General features: G+C 35.4%; 1 protein-coding gene and 1 long non-coding RNA gene across 9 annotated transcripts; one reads left to right on the forward strand and one right to left on the reverse strand.

The window, feature by feature from the left end:
- Window positions 1–3,058: 3,058 nt before the first annotated feature.
- Window positions 3,059–9,130, reverse strand: LOC141394284 (uncharacterized). 8 transcript variants are annotated; one of them, XR_012410314.1, is made up of 6 exons: window positions 8,218–9,130; window positions 8,095–8,138; window positions 7,932–8,037; window positions 4,124–7,823; window positions 3,465–4,033; window positions 3,059–3,374 (listed from the first exon to the last, which is right to left on the reverse strand). It is a non-coding gene; the product is annotated as an uncharacterized lncRNA (long non-coding RNA). The 8 variants fall into 8 exon arrangements; XR_012410315.1 differs by having other exon boundaries at window positions 8,095–8,125; window positions 8,218–8,238; XR_012410312.1 differs by having other exon boundaries at window positions 7,932–8,125.
- A 6,236-nt stretch (window positions 9,131–15,366) lies between these two features.
- On the forward strand, window positions 15,367–16,570 carry LOC141392960 (ubiquitin thioesterase otubain-like). Its single transcript, XM_073965924.1, has 3 exons — window positions 15,367–15,559; window positions 15,635–15,934; window positions 15,996–16,570. The coding sequence occupies exons 1-3, from the start codon at window positions 15,485–15,487 to the stop codon at window positions 16,404–16,406; spliced, it is 786 nt and encodes a 261-aa protein (XP_073822025.1). The 5' UTR covers window positions 15,367–15,484; the 3' UTR covers window positions 16,407–16,570.
- Window positions 16,571–18,583: the final 2,013 nt, after the last annotated feature.

Raw genomic sequence — 18,583 nt, forward strand, 5'->3', positions numbered from 1 at the left:
ATATTCTCAACCTTGCCAGGTTCTATTCAACACGACATAGATTTCGATGTCGCGGAGGAAGAAGTGATGTCTACCCCGCAAGTTGTCGGTGCCATCGGTAAAACGCAAACAAAAACCAATAAACCAGAAAAAGTAAATGATCGTAAGCGGCAAAGGCTGGAAAGCGCCTTGTCCCCTATCCATGTGAACATATCTGACTTGACAACGAGATTGGGTAACTACAATCCTGACGACCAAAACAAATTCGGAATTCTGGGTGTGCTGGCAGATGTTAATCTCCAAAGCGACCGCCCTCCGTCCTAGCAATGTAGAAAAAACAGCACCTGAGAGAGTAAAATCATGGTGTCCGCCAATTTTTGTTTACAATGTAGACGTTCAAGCTCTTGTGGATTCCTTGAGATCCACTATCCCCGAGTTCTCATTCAGAATTAAAAATGTTAACAAATTTAAAAGCAAGTTATATTTTGCAGATCCATCAGTCCATGCATCAATGATGGCAATCCTCAAAGAAAAGAATATAAATTCATTTACACCGAATGAATTGAAACAAGAAACTCTGCTGATCAGAAGTTTATACATGGCGACAGACGTCAACCGAATAAAGCGTGAGCTGTACAATCTTGTTCCAGATACAGTCGAAAATGTCACAAAATTCAAGACACCGCACTCTATAATAGTCCGGTCAAAATAGACATGCGTATAAGGGGGAAATAGCAAAAATTCTCACAAAGCTGAATTTTGGTGGAGAGCTAGGGTTGGTCATTAGAAGCAACGTCCTAAAAGTCCCCATCGATCACATGTGTGCAAAACAAGTTATTCGGGGTCAAAGGTCATTTTTGGAGGCATTATTCAGTTTTTTTTTTTAGTTTTTCTCAAAAACGGTAATACTTAGCAAAAACCCGCTAAAGTAAAAGTTGTAGATTCAATAATTGTCTACAAGATTGGTCATTATGATTCTTAAAAAAGACTTACCATTTTCGAGATATCTCGATCTAAAGGTCAAATAAAAAATTAGCCGCGTAAGTACATTATGAGGCGAACCGGTTAAAGTAAAGACACTATGTGTTAGATACTTCCGTAAGCTTTCAAACGATATCCAGTTTGCAGTAATCGGTTCAGTAGAACCGGGTCTAACCCGGTTTTTAAATTTGGCCCTTCGGGTCTAATAGCCGGCGAACCGGATCCGCAACCGTTGAAAATTATACATTTCCGTAATCAGCGCAACAAACCCTACCTTCGGACAAAACGTGAAAAAAATCCGAGAGTTTTCGTTGGGGTCGTTCCCGTTGGGCTTTCGATTATACATGTGGGTTAAATGGGCTATTTTTGCATAAAATGACTCTAACATTGAATAACTCTACTAAACACACTCCGATTTTGTTGGAATTTTTTTTAGAAGATAGCTATAATTTCGCTCTTCAAGAAAATATATATTTTTTGGGGGGACAGACCCGATTACTTCGCTTATTTTAGCCGGTTCGTCTGAATATGTGCACATTTCCCTTATAAGTGCATAAAAATCATATGTTTTTTAGAACAGCTATATCTCAAGAATGGTTCCTTCTAAGAAAAAATTTATAAGGGTCAAACTTGTAGATAATTTTTCTGTCTACAATATTTACTTTAGTCACTTTCTGATTCGATCAACCGTTTTCAAAAAATAAATCCGAAAACCTAAAAACCCTTAAATTTTGACCTTTGACCCCGAATAACTTGTTTTGCACACATGGGATCGATGGGGACTTTTAGGACGTTGCTTCTAATGGCAAACCCTAGATCTCCACCAAAATTCATCTTTGTGGGAATTTTTGCTATTTCAATGTCTATTTTGACCGGACTATAAAGAAAAATAGAGACACCGGACTTTTCGCTGTTACATTACTCCCAGGAAGGAAAGCCGGGGACGTAAATCACATTCGTGAGTTGTTAAAGGCCTGCGTAAATAAGCTGCTCTGCCTGATTGGCTTGCTTTCCTGCTTCATTTTTGACATAATAAAAATAAAAGAATAAAGAAGGCCGAGGAAATTTCGAACTGGGATGCCCTTTTCTTTTTTATTCTTTTATCAGAAGTAAGCAAGGTAAGCAGGCAAGGCAGCTTATGTACGCAGGCCTTTAGTCAGTCGATTAATTGGAAAAAACCAAAAAGCGACATTCAATGTCATCGGTGCCAAAAATGGGGCCACCTATCAAAAAAATTGGAACTCGGCATTCAAATTTGTGAAGTGCCATCAGGAACACGCTACCGAACAATGCCAGCGAGTCCGTACGGAATCGGAAGATCCCTTCTGTGCGAATTGCCAAAAGCCCGGTCACCCGGCAAATTATAAAAGATGCCCTGTTTATAAAAAATATGCTGATGCTCGTCGGCAGAAAATAGCAAAAGCCATAGAGGAAAAAACTATCGCCAAATCCAATGTTAATCGAGCAATTAACATGTCAGTATTCCCAGGAAAAACATTTTCTAGTCTATTTGGCAGACAACAAATACAACAAATCGATCATCACCCAAAATCCTCAATAATTGAGGAATTTTTGAAATTGTCGCATTTATTTATGGAGCCACAAGAACTGACTCTGGAACAAGAGGTCAGTTTATTCCTTTCAAAGTATGCAAACATGTCCAAATCAGATGCAAAATCCGAATGTCTGCGTCTGCTAAATAAAGTTAAAAACAAATATGGATCGTAGGTAGATCAATACGTTTATTAACATTCAATGTCAGATCGCTTGCTGACGCAAGTAGGCAAATAGATCTTCAGAACACATTGTCCAACATTGAAATTTATATTGGCTTCATCCAAGAACTGCATCTACGAAGAAATAAACGCATTAAGATACATGGCTACAATTTCATCACAAATAACTCATCCGTTGGGGTTGCTGTTGCTATTAAAAGCTCCATTAATTACTGCAGGTTGGTACTAGATGGCGTTGGTTTCTGTACTGCATTCACACAAATAGATTCCTCATTAAATGGTATCCAAACAAAATGCCTGATAGGATCTATTTACATACCATGCAATTATCATGTACAGCGAATGAAACAGCCCAGCAAAATGTTCGATGCCAAAGATGACATTCAATCATGGGTGCAAGTGATCTAGCATGTCATCTTTTTAGCATCTTCATCGATGAATTTTATATGAGCGTGGACCCCAAAAGATGACGTTCTTTTCTGGATCCTAAGCATGTCATTTTAACCAATGCGTTGACATGTCATTTCCACCAATGCTTTGGCATGTCATTTATACCAATGATTTGACATGTCATTTTCACCCATGCTTTGACATGTCATTTTAACCAATGCTTTGGCATGTCATTTTCACCAACCCCTTGGCATGAAATTTTCATGTCTTGTTTGGAAAATGGAAATGCTGTATTGAAAAATGGTTTTCATGAAAAACAAAACTCTTTATTAATTCAAACGAATTCATGAAATAGCTACAATTAATTTATCAGTTTACTTTTCAAAAGTTTACATCCAAAATTGCAATGTAATCACCACCACTGCAACGCAAAAGATTACTTCCTCCGTTCTCCGCAACTGATATTCTTTCATCTTACAAAAGGTTTTTTCAATTATCTTCCCATCACCAGTTCAGATTTCAACATGGACTCCATGCACTCCTTTAAGTATTTTTATTTCGTAAATTACTTTTATTTTATAATTTTGTTATTTTATAACAACATGGTAATTTATACTCTTCCCAGCAAAATGTTCGATGCCAAAGATGACATTCAATCATGGGTGCAAGTGATCTAGCATGTCATCTTTTTAGCATCTTCATCGATGAATTTTATATGAGCGTGGACCCCAAAAGATGACGTTCTTTTCTGGATCCTAAGCATGTCATTTTAACCAATGCGTTGACATGTCATTTCCACCAATGCTTTGGCATGTCATTTATACCAATGATTTGACATGTCATTTTCACCCATGCTTTGACATGTCATTTTAACCAATGCTTTGGCATGTCATTTTCACCAACCCCTTGGCATGAAATTTTCATGTCTTGTTTGGAAAATGGAAATGCTGTATTGAAATATGGTTTTCATGAAAAACAAAACTCTTTATTAATTCAAACGAATTCATGAAATAGCTACAATTAACTTATCAGTTTACTTTTCAAAAGTTTACATCCAAAATTGCAATGTAATCACCACCACTGCAACGCAAAAGATTACTTCCTCCGTTCTCCGCAACTGATATTCTTTCATCTTACAAAAGGTTTTTTCAATTATCTTCCCATCACCAGTTCAGATTTCAACATGGACTCCATGCACTCCTTTAAGTATTTTTATTTCGTAAATTACTTTTATTTTATAATTTTGTTATTTTATAACAACATGGTAATTTATACTCTTTTGTTTAGTGACGGAAATATGTAGGGATCTACAACCCGGCTTGCTTTAGGGATCTCTAAGAACAAAATGTAACGAACGGGGAGGAGAGACTTTTTATGGAAAATACCATTTATGCTTAATTAATTTATTTTTAATTGTTTCTTTCCAAAAGTAGTTTCTTCTTTATTTTCAGATTCTTCTTCCTTTTCGTTTCGGACTTTTTTTCAAATTCCAAGAAGCGAGATTTGATTGATTTCATTCTATGTCAGATTTAGAACAGACAAGGGAACTTTTAAAATAGCAATGTGTGCAGTCCGATTCTATTTTTAGCTCGATGGTTGGGACTTCATATAATACCAATTGTTTAGAAGTTTTAGTTGTTTGATATGCAGGAAACAAAGATGTCAATATTATAAGATAGGAAAAGTCAATTGTGAAAATTTAACTGTAGAGGGAGTTAACCTCTGTTGCTACGATATCATAGCAACATTCTGTTAAACGAAAACTGTTACTCATTGGAATATTGACAAGAAAAACATTAAAACTCAAGTTTGACGGCATTCGCTTTTGATTTTTTTTATTAAATAAACAATAAAAAAAGTAAAGAAATAAATTTCAGCCACAAAACACAATGTTAATGCTTTCTGCCGCGAGAAATGGGTATCAAAAACGATTGGCATTGCTGTTATCAATTCCAGTAAGTTGTGTAGCCATCTGTATCCAAAATGTGAAACTATTATCATATGTTTTTGGAAAATGCATTTGTTCGGGTCTTTATTGCTATACGTCTTTGCAGGAAATGTGAGACAACATCACGACGACAGTTCTAAAAACTTTGGTCTGTTCCAGAAAACGCAAGAATCTACTTATTTTTACTACGATAACAATTTTTCCTTTATGTTATCGGAAAAAATTGTAAAAATTAGTAGATTTTTGCAGTACTGGAACATACCAAAATGAAAATAAACAGGTGTGTAAATAAAAACACAAACATCATCTCTATTGGATCGATGGAATGGGTACAAATGCTGATGAAAAGATCGGATCTTTCACGACTTCCTTTGCATTGGTTCAAATCCTAATGAAAAGATCGGATCTTTCACGACTTCCTTTGAACCAATGCAAAAGATGACATGAAATCACGTCATCGCAAAGAACTCCTTCCGTCAAATTTTGCTGGGAGGACTTGGATAAAGTTCTACAGTTTTGCAAAATTTATGATATTTTTCCAAAAATACATCATGGGGCGATTACTGTGATAACTCTAACGGGAAAGCTCTTGAGAGTTGGCTGGACGACAATTCCTTGGACGTGGTTCGGTTTTGTGCTTCATCGCCTTCATATCCAAACGGTCCATCTTTCCTTGACCACTTCCTAATAAGTCCAGAGCTTATCAATAGAAATAACCAAAATTTCAGTCTGGAAACATTGTCTTCTTTCTCTGATCACTACCCTGTTCTTTTATCTCTGGATATGGGTAATGCAAACCTGGTTGTAGAGGCACCACACAGTTTCATCTCATACAGCGACACAAATTGGGACAGATTTCGAATAGACATGGATGCCGCATCGCGTAGTATCATGCCTCCGTCAAACTGAACATTGGATAATGACAATATTGACATCATTATTCAAGACTTCAACAATGCTTTTAGAACTATCCACACAGCTCACTCAAAAAAGCATAACATTACCAATGGCAAATTCCCACTTTCGGAAAGGACTAGCAAGCTGTACAAAATCAAACATTGCTGGCAAAAGGAATTAAAAACTATCTTTCATCGTACTGATAATCGGAGAAGTAGTGAGTACAGGATTTTATCCAAACAGATTCAGCTATTAAAAATCCTTATAAAGGAATCTGTAAATATTGAGCAAGCCGAAATATTCAACAATAAGTTACAAAATATCAAACCTGGGCTCACGGCATTTGAACAAGTTTTCCAAATTGTTGGTAAAAATAAGGCTCCATTTTGTCATAATATTACCCATGGTAATAATATAATAACCGATTCATCCACAATAGCTAATCATTTTCAAGATTATTATTCGTCTAACTTCGCTCACAGAACGCCCAGTATCTGACCTCTATACAAAGGTTTCAAATTTTATGAACCTGGTCCCACGTCATATATTTTCTTTTGATAATGACTTTCCTGCCATAAATAATAGCGATACGCAGCACTTTATAAATCCTGAAAATGTAAAAAACATTATCTCAAGAATCAATAACAAAAAATCAAGCGGATTAGATGGAGTCTCGAACTTTATTAGTCCCGGGCCACACTACAGTAATTTCACTCAAATTTTGGCATGAAATTATGTGTCTCTAGATCGACGTCCATAGTAGAGTAAAATCATAAAATTGCTGTAGTGGGGAATTCGATTTAAGAACACCTAATTTCATGAAATTTTTTAATGAAATTCACGCTAGTGTGGACCGGGACTTATAAAAAAATTTCCCAGTTTCAACCATAGAATTATTCTCCTGCCTTTTTAACCATTGCATAAACAATGGATATTTTCCTTCAGATTGGAGAGGGCAAAAATTATTCCGATTTTTGAGCATATTCTAAAAGAAAAAATTGAAAATAATTACATCATTGAACCAGTATCAGATCTACAATTTGGTTTCAAAAAGTTCCACTCGACAGAACATGCCCTGTTGAAGTTCCATAATGACATCATCAGAAATCTCCGAAACCAAACTTGTACTGTCGCCATCTCACTCGATATTGAAAAAGCGTTTGATTCCGTATCTCATGAAGGAATTTTATACAAACTGATAGACTTGGATTAGGATCCATACATTATTAAACTTATCAAAACCTTCTTTGAAAATCTTCGCTTTTTAGTTCAAATCCAAAATTATACATCACCACTTGGTCAAATAAGCAGCGGATTCCTCAAGGCAGCGTGTTGGCCCCCTTTCTGTTTAATTTATTCCTCAATGACTTTCCTCACATCAACGAGAACTTTCAGGCCATACTTTATGCAGATGATTGCCTAATATATGCCCACAATACATCACCTGTCGCTGCATTAAATATGGTAGCATCACATCTCGCTATAATTGACGACTACTATAAGACATGGGGCATTAAAATCAATGCTGCCAAAAGTACTGCCATTTGCATACGGAACGCGTCAGGTAAATGTCATAAATCAGTTGTCCCACTGAGCAAAATGTTGCACCATTCTCATCACGGAATTAACATACCATTTGCTTCCTCCTTTAAATATCTGGGAATGAATTTTAATAATCTAATGAAGTTCAACACACACGTTCGCTCAACACTTTTAAAAGCAAAGCGGGTCGCTGGACGGTTTTCTATCTTCTTCAACAACAAATACTTACCACAGAGTACGAAGTTACTTTTATACAAAGTTGCAATAAGATCCATTCTTCTCCACGGATATCCGATCTTGTTCGCTATTTCGCCAGTAGTGGCCAATTGGAGGTATTCGAACGCAAAATCCTGCGAAAATGCATAAATAAGCATTATGAAAATCCGACAAAGAAGTTCTCAAATAACTAAATTTATAGAACATCAGGATTTCAGCCGTTCTGCAAACACGCACTTTACCTGTTAAAGAGGTTTGTGGACGGCCTTTCAACACACGATAATTCCTTAATGAACGTGATTCATGAGACCGAAAAGAATACATCCTGGTCTGACACGGCCTATTTATCTGCAATTGGTGTAATCCACAAAAATATTAACACTGATCCAGACGTCACAACCGTACCTGAATTTTATCAAAAACCATCACTTTGAATCTACAGAGGATAACTTCTCGTATTATTTAAATATTGTTTAAGTTCTTTTTATAAAAACATTGAGCTTTGTGATATTTACAAAAACAATTTACCTTAATCATATGTTCCTTCACATATCCACTGTTTGACATTTGTATTAACAGTATCTTGTTATTTCGTTTTAACTTGTTGTTTAGTTATTTATTATTAACAGACAAAAACGCTCTGTTAGACACACGTTAGTCCCGGTCCACACTAGAGGGATTTCAAGGAAATAATTTAATGAAATTATGCGTTCTTAGATCGAGTTCCATACTAAAGTAATTTTATGAAATTGCAGTAGTGGGTAACTGGTTTTAAGAACGCCTAAATTTTTTAAAATTATTTCATTGAAATCGTTCTAGTGTGGACCGGGACTTAAGGCCGCGAGCAAGCCTTGTTTCTTTCATTCACTCTGTTTACAAAACGTATTATTATTTTCTTCTCGCATGTAGCATATGACATCTCAACTATTTAGAACAAAACAAATATAAGCTTTATTCCTTTACTTTTTTAATGGTAAGTGTGGTAAAAGAGGAAGGTGTCAAAATTGCTCAAAATTGCTCTCTCATGAACATTTTTACCAGAAAAGTAAAGGAAGGGAAAAATGGTGGGTCTGGCAGCAATGTCGAAAAGAAACATAAAAAATCAATTTTCGTCTTTTATTTCACAGTTTTTAATTTAGTTTTATCAGCGTTCGACATTTACTTCTGTTTTGCGTCCATTTTCTTTTTCATTGTGAAATAATCGTCAAACAAAAGTCGAAAAATCAGTTCTGTCATTTACATGCAGAAATTTTGCTGGTAGCCTGTGGTAGAAGAGAAAGCCATTTTCGCTCTCTCCACTCTCACTCTCTTAAAAATTGCTTCCAGTTTTGCCACTTTTCGGGGTTAAGGAACGCTTTGCAGGTTAAAAATGGTAACAAATGGTAAAAATGGTAACCTCAGGTAAGTAAAGGAACACAGATATAGTTCTAAAGGCCTGGGTACATAAGCTGCCTCGCCTACTTAAGGGGTGTTTACACTATCTATCAATGTCATATGAGCTGTCACTTCTTTTATCCATTCGACGTCCTTTATGTTTGTCAAAGTCCATACCACTTTTAGTTTTTGCGTTCACACTAGCATACAATTTCATATGACCAAAAAATATAAATCACGCAAATAACACAATTTATATTTGGTTTGTTCCAGTACTGCACATTTCTACACATTTTTACTATTTTTTTCGATAACATAAAGGAAAAATCGGCTATCGGAGTAAAAATGTGTAGAAATGTGTAGTACTGGAACAGACCAATTGTTAAAAACTTTAATCGCACTCACATTTTCATTTTCTTTACCTATTTCATTATTATACCCTCCACCATATGGAGGGTATAATTAAATTTGTCATTCCGTTTGTAACACATCGAAATATTGGTCGGAGACCCTATAAAGTATATATATTATTGATCAGCATAAAATTTTATGTCGATTTGACCATGTCCGTCTGTCCGTCCGTCCGTCTGTCTGTCTGTTGAAATCAAGATACAGCTCGCAATTTTAAAGATAGAGAGTCAAAATTTGGTACAGAAGTTTTTATTACTTGCAGGATGGTTGGTATTGAAAATGGGATATATCGGTCCACGTTTTGATATAGCCCCCATAGAACGGTACCTCCCGATTTTCGGTATTTTTAAGGTTTTAGCTTCATTATCATACCAAAATGGCTGAAATTTGGTACGTAGTCTTCTTTAGGGGTATAAAACTTTCCCCCAGAATTTTGTCGGTATCGGTCCACACCTTCATATAGCCCCCATAGAACGGTACCTCCCGATTTTCGGTATTTTGAAGGTTTTAGCTTCATTATCCTACCAAAATGGCTGAAATTTGGTACGTAGTCTTCTTTAGGGGTATAAAACTTTTCCCCAGAATTTTGTCGGTATCGGTCCCCACCTTCATATAGCCGCCATAGAACGGTACCTCCCGATTTTCGGTATTTTGAACGTTGTGACCTCAATATTCCACCGAAATGGCTGAAATTTGGTATTTAGACTTCGTTGGGGGTACTCAAACTTCCCCTTTAAATTTGTCGGTATAGGTCCACGCCTTCATATAGCCCCCATGGAAAAGTACCTCCCGATTTTTCGTATTTTGAAGGTTGTGTCTTCAACATTCCACCAAAATGGCTGAAATTTGGTATTTAGTCTTCAATGTGATATAAAACTGTTCGCCAGAAATATGTCTGTACAGGTCATATTGCCCCATTTCTGACTAAAATTCGTCGGTATAAGTCCACGTTTCGATATAGCCCCCATAGAACGGTACCTCCGGATTTTCGTAATACTGAAGATTGTGACGTCAATATCCAACCGAAATGGCTGAAATTCGTCATTTCATCTTCCAAGAGTTATAAAATATTCCAGAAGAGTATTATCAGTATAGGTCCACCTCTTCCTATGTCCCCATAGAAGCTTACTTCTTGATTTTCGGTATTTTTTTAGTTTTAGCCACATTCTCTTACCGAAATATAGGAAATTTGGTATTTAGTCTTCTTTAAGCCTAAAAACTTTCCGTCAGAAATTTGTGGGTATAGATCGACGTTTTGAAATAGCCCCCATAGAATGGTGCCTCACATTGTTTTACCGAAATTTAGTATTAGGTATTCTTCATACACGAAAGGAAACTAATTATTCCATTTTACTTCAATACAACTTGTGGTGGAGGGTATAACAAGTTCGGCCCGGCCGAACTTAACGCCGTTCTTACTTGTTTTTTGGTAAAATTGTTTTCTTCTAACAATTAATTTCTCGACTGCATACGAAAATACATGGCCGAATAGAGCGCTCCCTAAATGAAAAATGTACATATGAGTTGCCACATCATTTTGATAGATGGAAATTTTCATAGTGGTCACACTATGTGTACAACATTCACAGGTAGCAAATTTGACATCTCATATGACATTCATAGATGGTGTAAACTACCCTTTACCTTGCTTGCTTCTGATAAAAGAAAAAAAAAGAAAAGGGCAACCCAGTTCGAAATTGGTCTTCTTTATTCTTTTCTTTTTATTATGTCAGATCCCACCCAGCAAAAAATTTTGGAAGTTGTGCAATTGGAGTTATGATTTCACAACATCTTTCGATGTAGTCCAACAGAGTTATGAAAAATGCACTCCGTTCGATACATTTTATAAGCAGTTGCCGTAGAGATCCCTACAGAAAAAAACAGTTGTTTGATCTCTACACATTTCTTCAAAAGATAAACAAGAGTGTATTGCCCTGTTCCTTTACGTGCCTGAGGTTACCATTTCTTACCATTTTTAACCTGTAAAGTGTTCCCTTACTTTTAATAGCATACAATGTATATGATAGCAGTTTACCACTTTTACCATTTTCTGCCACTGTTACGATTTTTAAAAGTAAAGGAACAGACCATATATGTACATTTCGAAAAATTTGTTATAAAATAAAGAAAAAACAACTTATGGGTCTATCTTGTATTGCCACTAAACTTGAGTTGCGTTGTCAGTTGTCTGCGCGACTGAGACGAAATGTTGTACCATTAATGTCAACTCAACTGGGTGGTCGATAAACATGTTATCGATCAATGTTTTTACAAACTTGTGACCTCTATTCGCAAAAAAAAAAAAAAAACATTTTAAAAGTAATTGCGCTTTGGATAACTCTTTTGTGTATTCTGGACAATATTTTAATATTTTGGCTGAGTTTTCGAGCAAATTTAGAAAACAACCCAAGATTGGAATATAACCTGCCCATTGAATCTTCGGATCGTCAAGTTTTATTTGCTGTCCCAAACAATGATAAGTTTGGTGGAATTATTTTTTGATGATGAAGAAAATGTACAGGACATTGCATCTATTAGAAGAAATTTGAGGGACAAGTCGAATCCATTGGAATTGCCGTCTGCACTGTAAGCTGATGATCATGTGGAAAGATCTGTATAATCAGTAAATTATTTCAGGTTTAAGGCGTATTTTCGATTGCCAAAGAATGCCGTAGTTTACGTTGTGGAAACGTAAAGGATGACTTCAAAGTAAGTTACAGATCAACAGCAAAACCACCACTTTTAAAAGTGTGCGCAGCGTTGCGATTCTTGGAGGACGGAAGTTTCCAAAAGTCCCATGGCAATGATTTCAACAATTGCATGGCTCAATCTACATTGTCGAGAGTATTGAAGGAAGTTGTCCACTTGATAGAGGACAAATTGTGCCAAAATTGGATCGTCTCGAAGTTGACAGAGCAGGAAAAAAGGCAAAATAAAAACCATTTTTATTCAAAAACGAAATTCCCTGGTGTAGTTGGCTATATATATGGAGGATATTCGTCATTTGTACTTAAACTGAACTTACTGTATTTGTCACCAAATTCATTTGCAAAAGATTTGCTGCTGTCCGCTCCAAAGGCGATAAATTCACTTATTGTGATGGACCACCACCAGTGTCGTTGATGTTTATTTTATTTTGAGGCATTTTCTTTTTCAACTTTGCTTTAAAGTGAATCCAGACTCTGCCACTCTTCAGGTGTTTGTGTTGGAGGTTCATGGCTGTTTAAACTGTCCGAAATGGACCTCCACGCTTCATCCGCTGTGGCTTTGGTTTCACCAAAACTCCCGAACTCCTCGGGCTAAGTTTGGATTTTCACTCAGTTTATCAATTATTATTTCGAACTGCTGCTTTGTCGTTATTTTCACCATATTGATACACAAAATTAATTAATAATGCAAAGAATCAATAATTGTTAACAAAATGTTTATTTTTCCTTCTATTTTACTTCTTGTTTCTTCGAAAATGTTCACTGCAACTGAAAATTGGTGGTGGCTGAAAAACAGCCGCTTCGTCAACTGAGATTCGCAACTTCAGTTGAGAGTTGCCATACGTGGATCAATTTTGACAACTGGCAACGCCACTCAACGATAATTGTTATCGATGATCGACCCCTTAAGTGGGGTTCAGACGATCAGTTTTGACTGACAGCTTTCGGTCAAATATCGATTGCTTCAGTTTTGTTGTGCTGTTCGTAGCGGCCAAACAGTCATTCAAGTTGGATGACAAACCAACAGTCAAGTTGAAAAATTACTGTGTTCACATAGCTATAAAATAATATAAATAACAACTTTTATTAATAAATATGGATGACAAAAAGATTGGATGTGTATTTTTGATCATTTCGCTTTTAGAGGAAGAAAATAAAGTGACAAGAAGAAGGAAATGGGTAAAACAATAGATAGCCTCCCGAAAACAATATTCACATGTGAATATTATAAAAGAAATTCGAGATTCTGAGCCAAACGCTGTCCACTCCAGCTCCAGAAGATTCAGATTGCTTTATTTTTTTCAATTCCCTTCTGTACGATGAGCGAATTACGTTTATTTTCTTCTTGACGTCGTCAATAGAACAATCCTTCTTGTATTTCTTCATAACATTTAGTAGTTCTCCATATGCTTTTGTTTTAATGTCGCGCATCATATATTCTTGACTGGTTATGTCCCAGAGGCATCTTTGCATTTCGTAGCAACATAAAAATTCATTTTCGTTGTCCATGTTTGTCGTTTTGTTTGCAATTTTTTGCTTGGCCGATATTAAAATGAAGGAAAAGATTTTTGTCTGCTATTTTTATCTCTTATTTGCAATAATCAATCAAATTAATAAAAACACACGACTTTTTTAACTTTTATTTGATATTTACTCTGCTAATTTATTCCTTGACTGTCGTTGTTTCGTTCACACGGTCAAACAAACAAACAACCAACAGCTGACTGTCCAACATCCACAAAAAATTTTGTGGTTGCCTGATGACTGACAAAAATGAACGACCACACTGTCAAGCAACCGATTAGTTGAGCAAAGCTGTCAGTCAAAACTGATCGTCTGAACCCCACTTTAAGTTGCGAACATTTTTGGAGTCCATTTCGAAAGCGGAACTAGTGATGGGAAGGCGACATAAGAAACTTTAGGATGATGAAAGAAAATTAGATGCACTTGGAATAAATCTAGAACGGAGGAAGTAATACCCTAGACAGACGGCAGAGTTAATTTGCATTAAAAATTCCTTAATTTGAATTAACTTTTTGCCCTGACAGACGATAGTTTCTGCATTTATAAAACAGCTGTTTGTGTTGTTTGTTTGTACACAGCAGACCATTTCATAAAGTTTTACAAAAGTTCGCCAAATATGCGAAACAAATATACATACTTTCAACCATTGACATTTTCACGACGATAATGCAAAAATAAATTTAATTTATTCGCGATATTTTTGAGTCTTTTTAATATTAAAAAATGTCGCAAAACTCTAAAGGAAAATTTGAAGAAGATATTATTTTCGATAAAATTGGTATGGTGGGTAATGAAATGCTTGTGAAAATAAAAATTTAAAAATAGATTTGATAGAAGGCGCGATAAACGATTAGCTGCTATTTTATTCGAGAAAGACCACTACTTATTCGAAAGAAACGCGAAAATTTCTGATTTGTTTTTCTTTTTTATTTTCTTAAACATGGGAATTTGAGAAAAGACAATTGATTTTCAATGCAAATTTGTCTCAGAGCATGAATATGCTCTCTCTCCTACATAAATATGGGCTCTCTTTTACAGCATTGCCATATTGAAATACCTTAATTCAGTTTAAATTTCCTTTGATTTTGTGCATTAAGAATGTGGATAATGCACGAATTAATTTGAATTAAAGCAGTTAATGCAAATTAACGCTGCCGTCTGTCTTAGGTATAAGCTCAAATGTGATTGAATTTAATGGAAACTTTTTTTAATTTGTGTTTATATAATAAAGTTCTTTGTGTTCTTGTTTTACACAAATAATAAATGCATTCTATTTATTTTAGGATATTTCGCAAAGGCTTGCATTTTAATTTCATCTTTAGACTGATTAAAAATGCAATCCGAAGAATGCATATTAATTCAATCCAAAGCACTGCATTTTAAGTTTTGATTTGGATCGAAAATGGAGTGCATCCTAGCAGTGTGCTGTGGAAGCAAAATAGAGTGCATCCTAGATGCGCGCTCTCTTGTAAAATTCATAAAAATTAGTAGTTTCTTGCAGGTTCTGGAACAGAGCAAATGTGTCCAACGACGATTAGAGAGGGAACTATCGTCGGTATGAATATCGTCAATCAACGAATAATGTAATTCAAACGCTCGTGTGAACAGCTGGTAACAAAATTGAAAATTAATGGCAATCATATTCGAACCATTAATCGATAAACGGATTGGGTTAATCGATGCTGACAAGTCGATTATTTTTACTGGGAAATCATCAACTTACATATCCCTGAAATTTATGTTTAGCGTTCTATATATTTTAATATAAAATTAGTAAGATGGAAAACGAACAGAATGATAATGTCAACAGAGATGAATTGATAATACAACAGCAGAGGGATATCGAAAGAGAGGTATTTTTTATTTTAAGTTGGAATTAAATTAAAAGAAGGTGCAAATTTATGGTTCGATATTTGTATGTATTACAGATAAGTGACAGTATTCCATTGGTTAGTGAAAAATTGCCGGTGAATTGTTTAAACGCAGAATATATTGGGGACGCTGTGTTCACATCTAAAATAGAGGATTTGTCGGCTAAATATTCACACCTGAGGCGAACTCGACCAGATGGAAATTGTTTTTTTAGAGCATTTGCCTATGCATATTTGGAACATTTAATCTCTAACAAAGAAGATTACGACCAGTTTCGACAGTTGGGTGAAAGTTCCAAAGACAAACTGGTGCAGTTAGGATTTCCTAGCTTTACACTAGAAGACTTTCATGAAACTGTAAGATAATGCGTATATTGAATATTTTTTTATATTGCATGTTTTTTAATTTGTGTTTCAGTTTATGGAAGTTGTTAAACGTGTGGATCCATCTACAACCAATCCAGAGATGTTGAGTGAACAGTTGCATAAGATTTTTAATGATCAAGGCTATTCCGACTACGTTGTTGTATATTTGCGATTGCTAACGTCCGGAAAACTTCAGGAAGAAGCCGATTTTTACCAAAATTTTATTGAAGGCAATTTTACCATTGAGGAGTTTCGTCACCAGGAAGTAGAGCCTATGTACAAAGAGTCGGATCATATTCACATCATCGCCCTATGTTCTGCCCTTGGAGTGGGTGTGCGAGTGGAATATATGGATCGGGGTGAAGGTGGTACTGTAAAAGCTCATGACTTTCCAGAAGGGCAAACACCAAAAGTTTTTCTGATTTATCGACCTGGTCACTATGATATTTTATACCCAAAATAATGTAAATAGTATTTTTTGCTAAAGTACATACCATAAATTAAAATATCAACTCTTGCGATAGTTTACGACAAGTGGGTAATGTATAATGTATCTCTTCGAATGTGGATTGACGCTATAAATGCCTCAGTGAATTATAAATGTTTCGTTGTTTTTTATTTATAAAATAGTGTTTTATTCTTACATGCAATCCAATTACACTGTGCAACAAAATGGAACTCAAAGTCTGGGGGGGGGGGGGGGGGGGGGGTGGAAAATTCCTATTGGAGATGAAAGCCCTTGGTGAGTATATGGCAAATAACAAAATTCCTTTGCAATTCCATTTGAAAAAAATTAAAAAAATTTTTCGCGAGCACATCTACGATTTTTGGTATAAAGTTAAAGGAAAAAATCTGGTTTCAAATCTGCTCGCGTTCACGAAATTGGCCGATGCGCGCAAAATTTATAGTGGTTTTTATCCTCTTATAAAGAAAAAATATTTTAAAATTTCTTATTTTTTGTATTGAGAAAATGTAAGCATATATCAGTAACAACATGCACCAAAATTTCCAAAAATTTGTTCTTATTTTCGCGGAAAATTAAAAAAATCTGGCAATAAATTTAAATTATACTAACTCAGAGTCCATATAAACCTCTAAAAACTAAATTAAAAATACACACAGAAACTAGACAACGCGTAAAAAATGTGAAACCAAAATTATAAACATTGGCTTTATAAATTGCATATTATAACAACAACAAAATAGAAATTGTTTCGAAAAATTAGAAAAAATATTTGAGAGTTATCCAACTATTTCGCTAAAATCTAATACATAAATTAAAGTATTCTGCTAAAACTTTATCAAAATATATGGTTTACCATCGTGAAAGCTTAACTGCTTACTGTGATAACTTATAAGGATAGGAAATTAAGAGTAATATTGAAATTACTATCATGCGCATCCGATTTTGGATAAAGCGAATCAATCTCTTTCAATATTTATGCATATTTCGATGTTTCACTCAGCGGCCATTGTGTGTCGCCAGTTGCATCATGCACTGCAAAAAACCTTAAAGTTGGTAAAAGTCGCGCAATGTGCATACGATTTTGATGCGCATCCGGTTTCATCAGCGCCCATCAAAAATACGTCAATATACACCTATTTCAAATGGATTCTTCAAAAACCGCGGATGTGCCTCCACATTCAATTTTTGGCGAAATACCCATATTACTCGCGTATCTGTGTTTTTTTATGAGACGTGTTTTCGCAAATATTATAATCGCGAGTAAAGGATTCCATTTTTTATTTTTTCCAATTTTAAAGAAAATCGCGGTTTAGTACGCGGATTTGTCGAAATATATTTTTGCTGATTTTCCGATTTTCAAGGTATCTATATCCGCGGTTTTAGTAGATGAATTCGATCGCGGAAGGCTTCATTAGAACCGTCACGTAAAAAAACTAAATTCACGCGGGTTTCAAAGGAAATTGAATGACAGTTGTAAATTTTACACGCAAAAAATATGTTTTGTGAGAAAATTCACGCATGAAATTTTGTCCTTTCGACTCCCAATTACTAGGATGCTGTAAGGAGCACAATCATGAGATATGCACCAAACGACGTAAAATCACGAGTTCTACAATCGTGTTATGAGTTTGGAAAATTATCTTCTTGCGCGTCCGGATTATTAAAAAAATTCAAAACACCCCGAAATTCCGGCTTCAAAATGTCAGCATCAATTTTAGATGGATGCAGTGGATATATCGAAAAATCATACACTGCTCTCTTATTGCCCATGGAGTATTCTGTGAGAATGGGAATAGGAATAGGTCTATAAAATGTAAGGTTAAGCCAGAAATCGCATGGGAACATAAAAAAACTTGTTGGCTTCAACCCATTTTTACCCATTTTTCTACATTGATGCCAACACAGCTTCCACGAAAATTAATTTTAATGGTCGACATTATCGGATCCCTCCTAAAACACTTCATTTTAAAGAATTGTAGTCATACTTTATAGAATATGTTAACAGTTCGCGAATTGTGAAAGGGTGAAACTCGGATTCATCGATTGCAAAACATTTTTGTTATTTACCATATACAGAATCCCGAAGGACAGATTCGCCATGAGTCGAACTTTCGCGATATGGCGTGATGAATATTTTGCTGGAGACCCTAAAAGCAATCTGGAATCAGCCTTAT

Source organism: Musca autumnalis, unplaced genomic scaffold (genome assembly GCF_047663935.1).
Source record: "Musca autumnalis isolate F117 unplaced genomic scaffold, ASM4766393v1 scaffold_2, whole genome shotgun sequence".
Lineage (NCBI taxonomy): Eukaryota > Metazoa > Arthropoda > Insecta > Diptera > Muscidae > Musca > Musca autumnalis.

Bases quoted from the DNA above. Each gene is read 5' to 3' on its own strand.
- LOC141392960 (XM_073965924.1), top strand. From the start codon at position 15,485: ATGGAAAACGAACAGAATGATAATGTCAACAGAGATGAATTGATAATA. The intron at 15,560-15,634 runs GTATTTTTTATT...TATGTATTACAG, and splicing joins AGAGGGATATCGAAAGAGAG to ATAAGTGACAGTATTCCATT. The intron at 15,935-15,995 runs GTAAGATAATGC...TTTGTGTTTCAG, and splicing joins TAGAAGACTTTCATGAAACT to TTTATGGAAGTTGTTAAACG.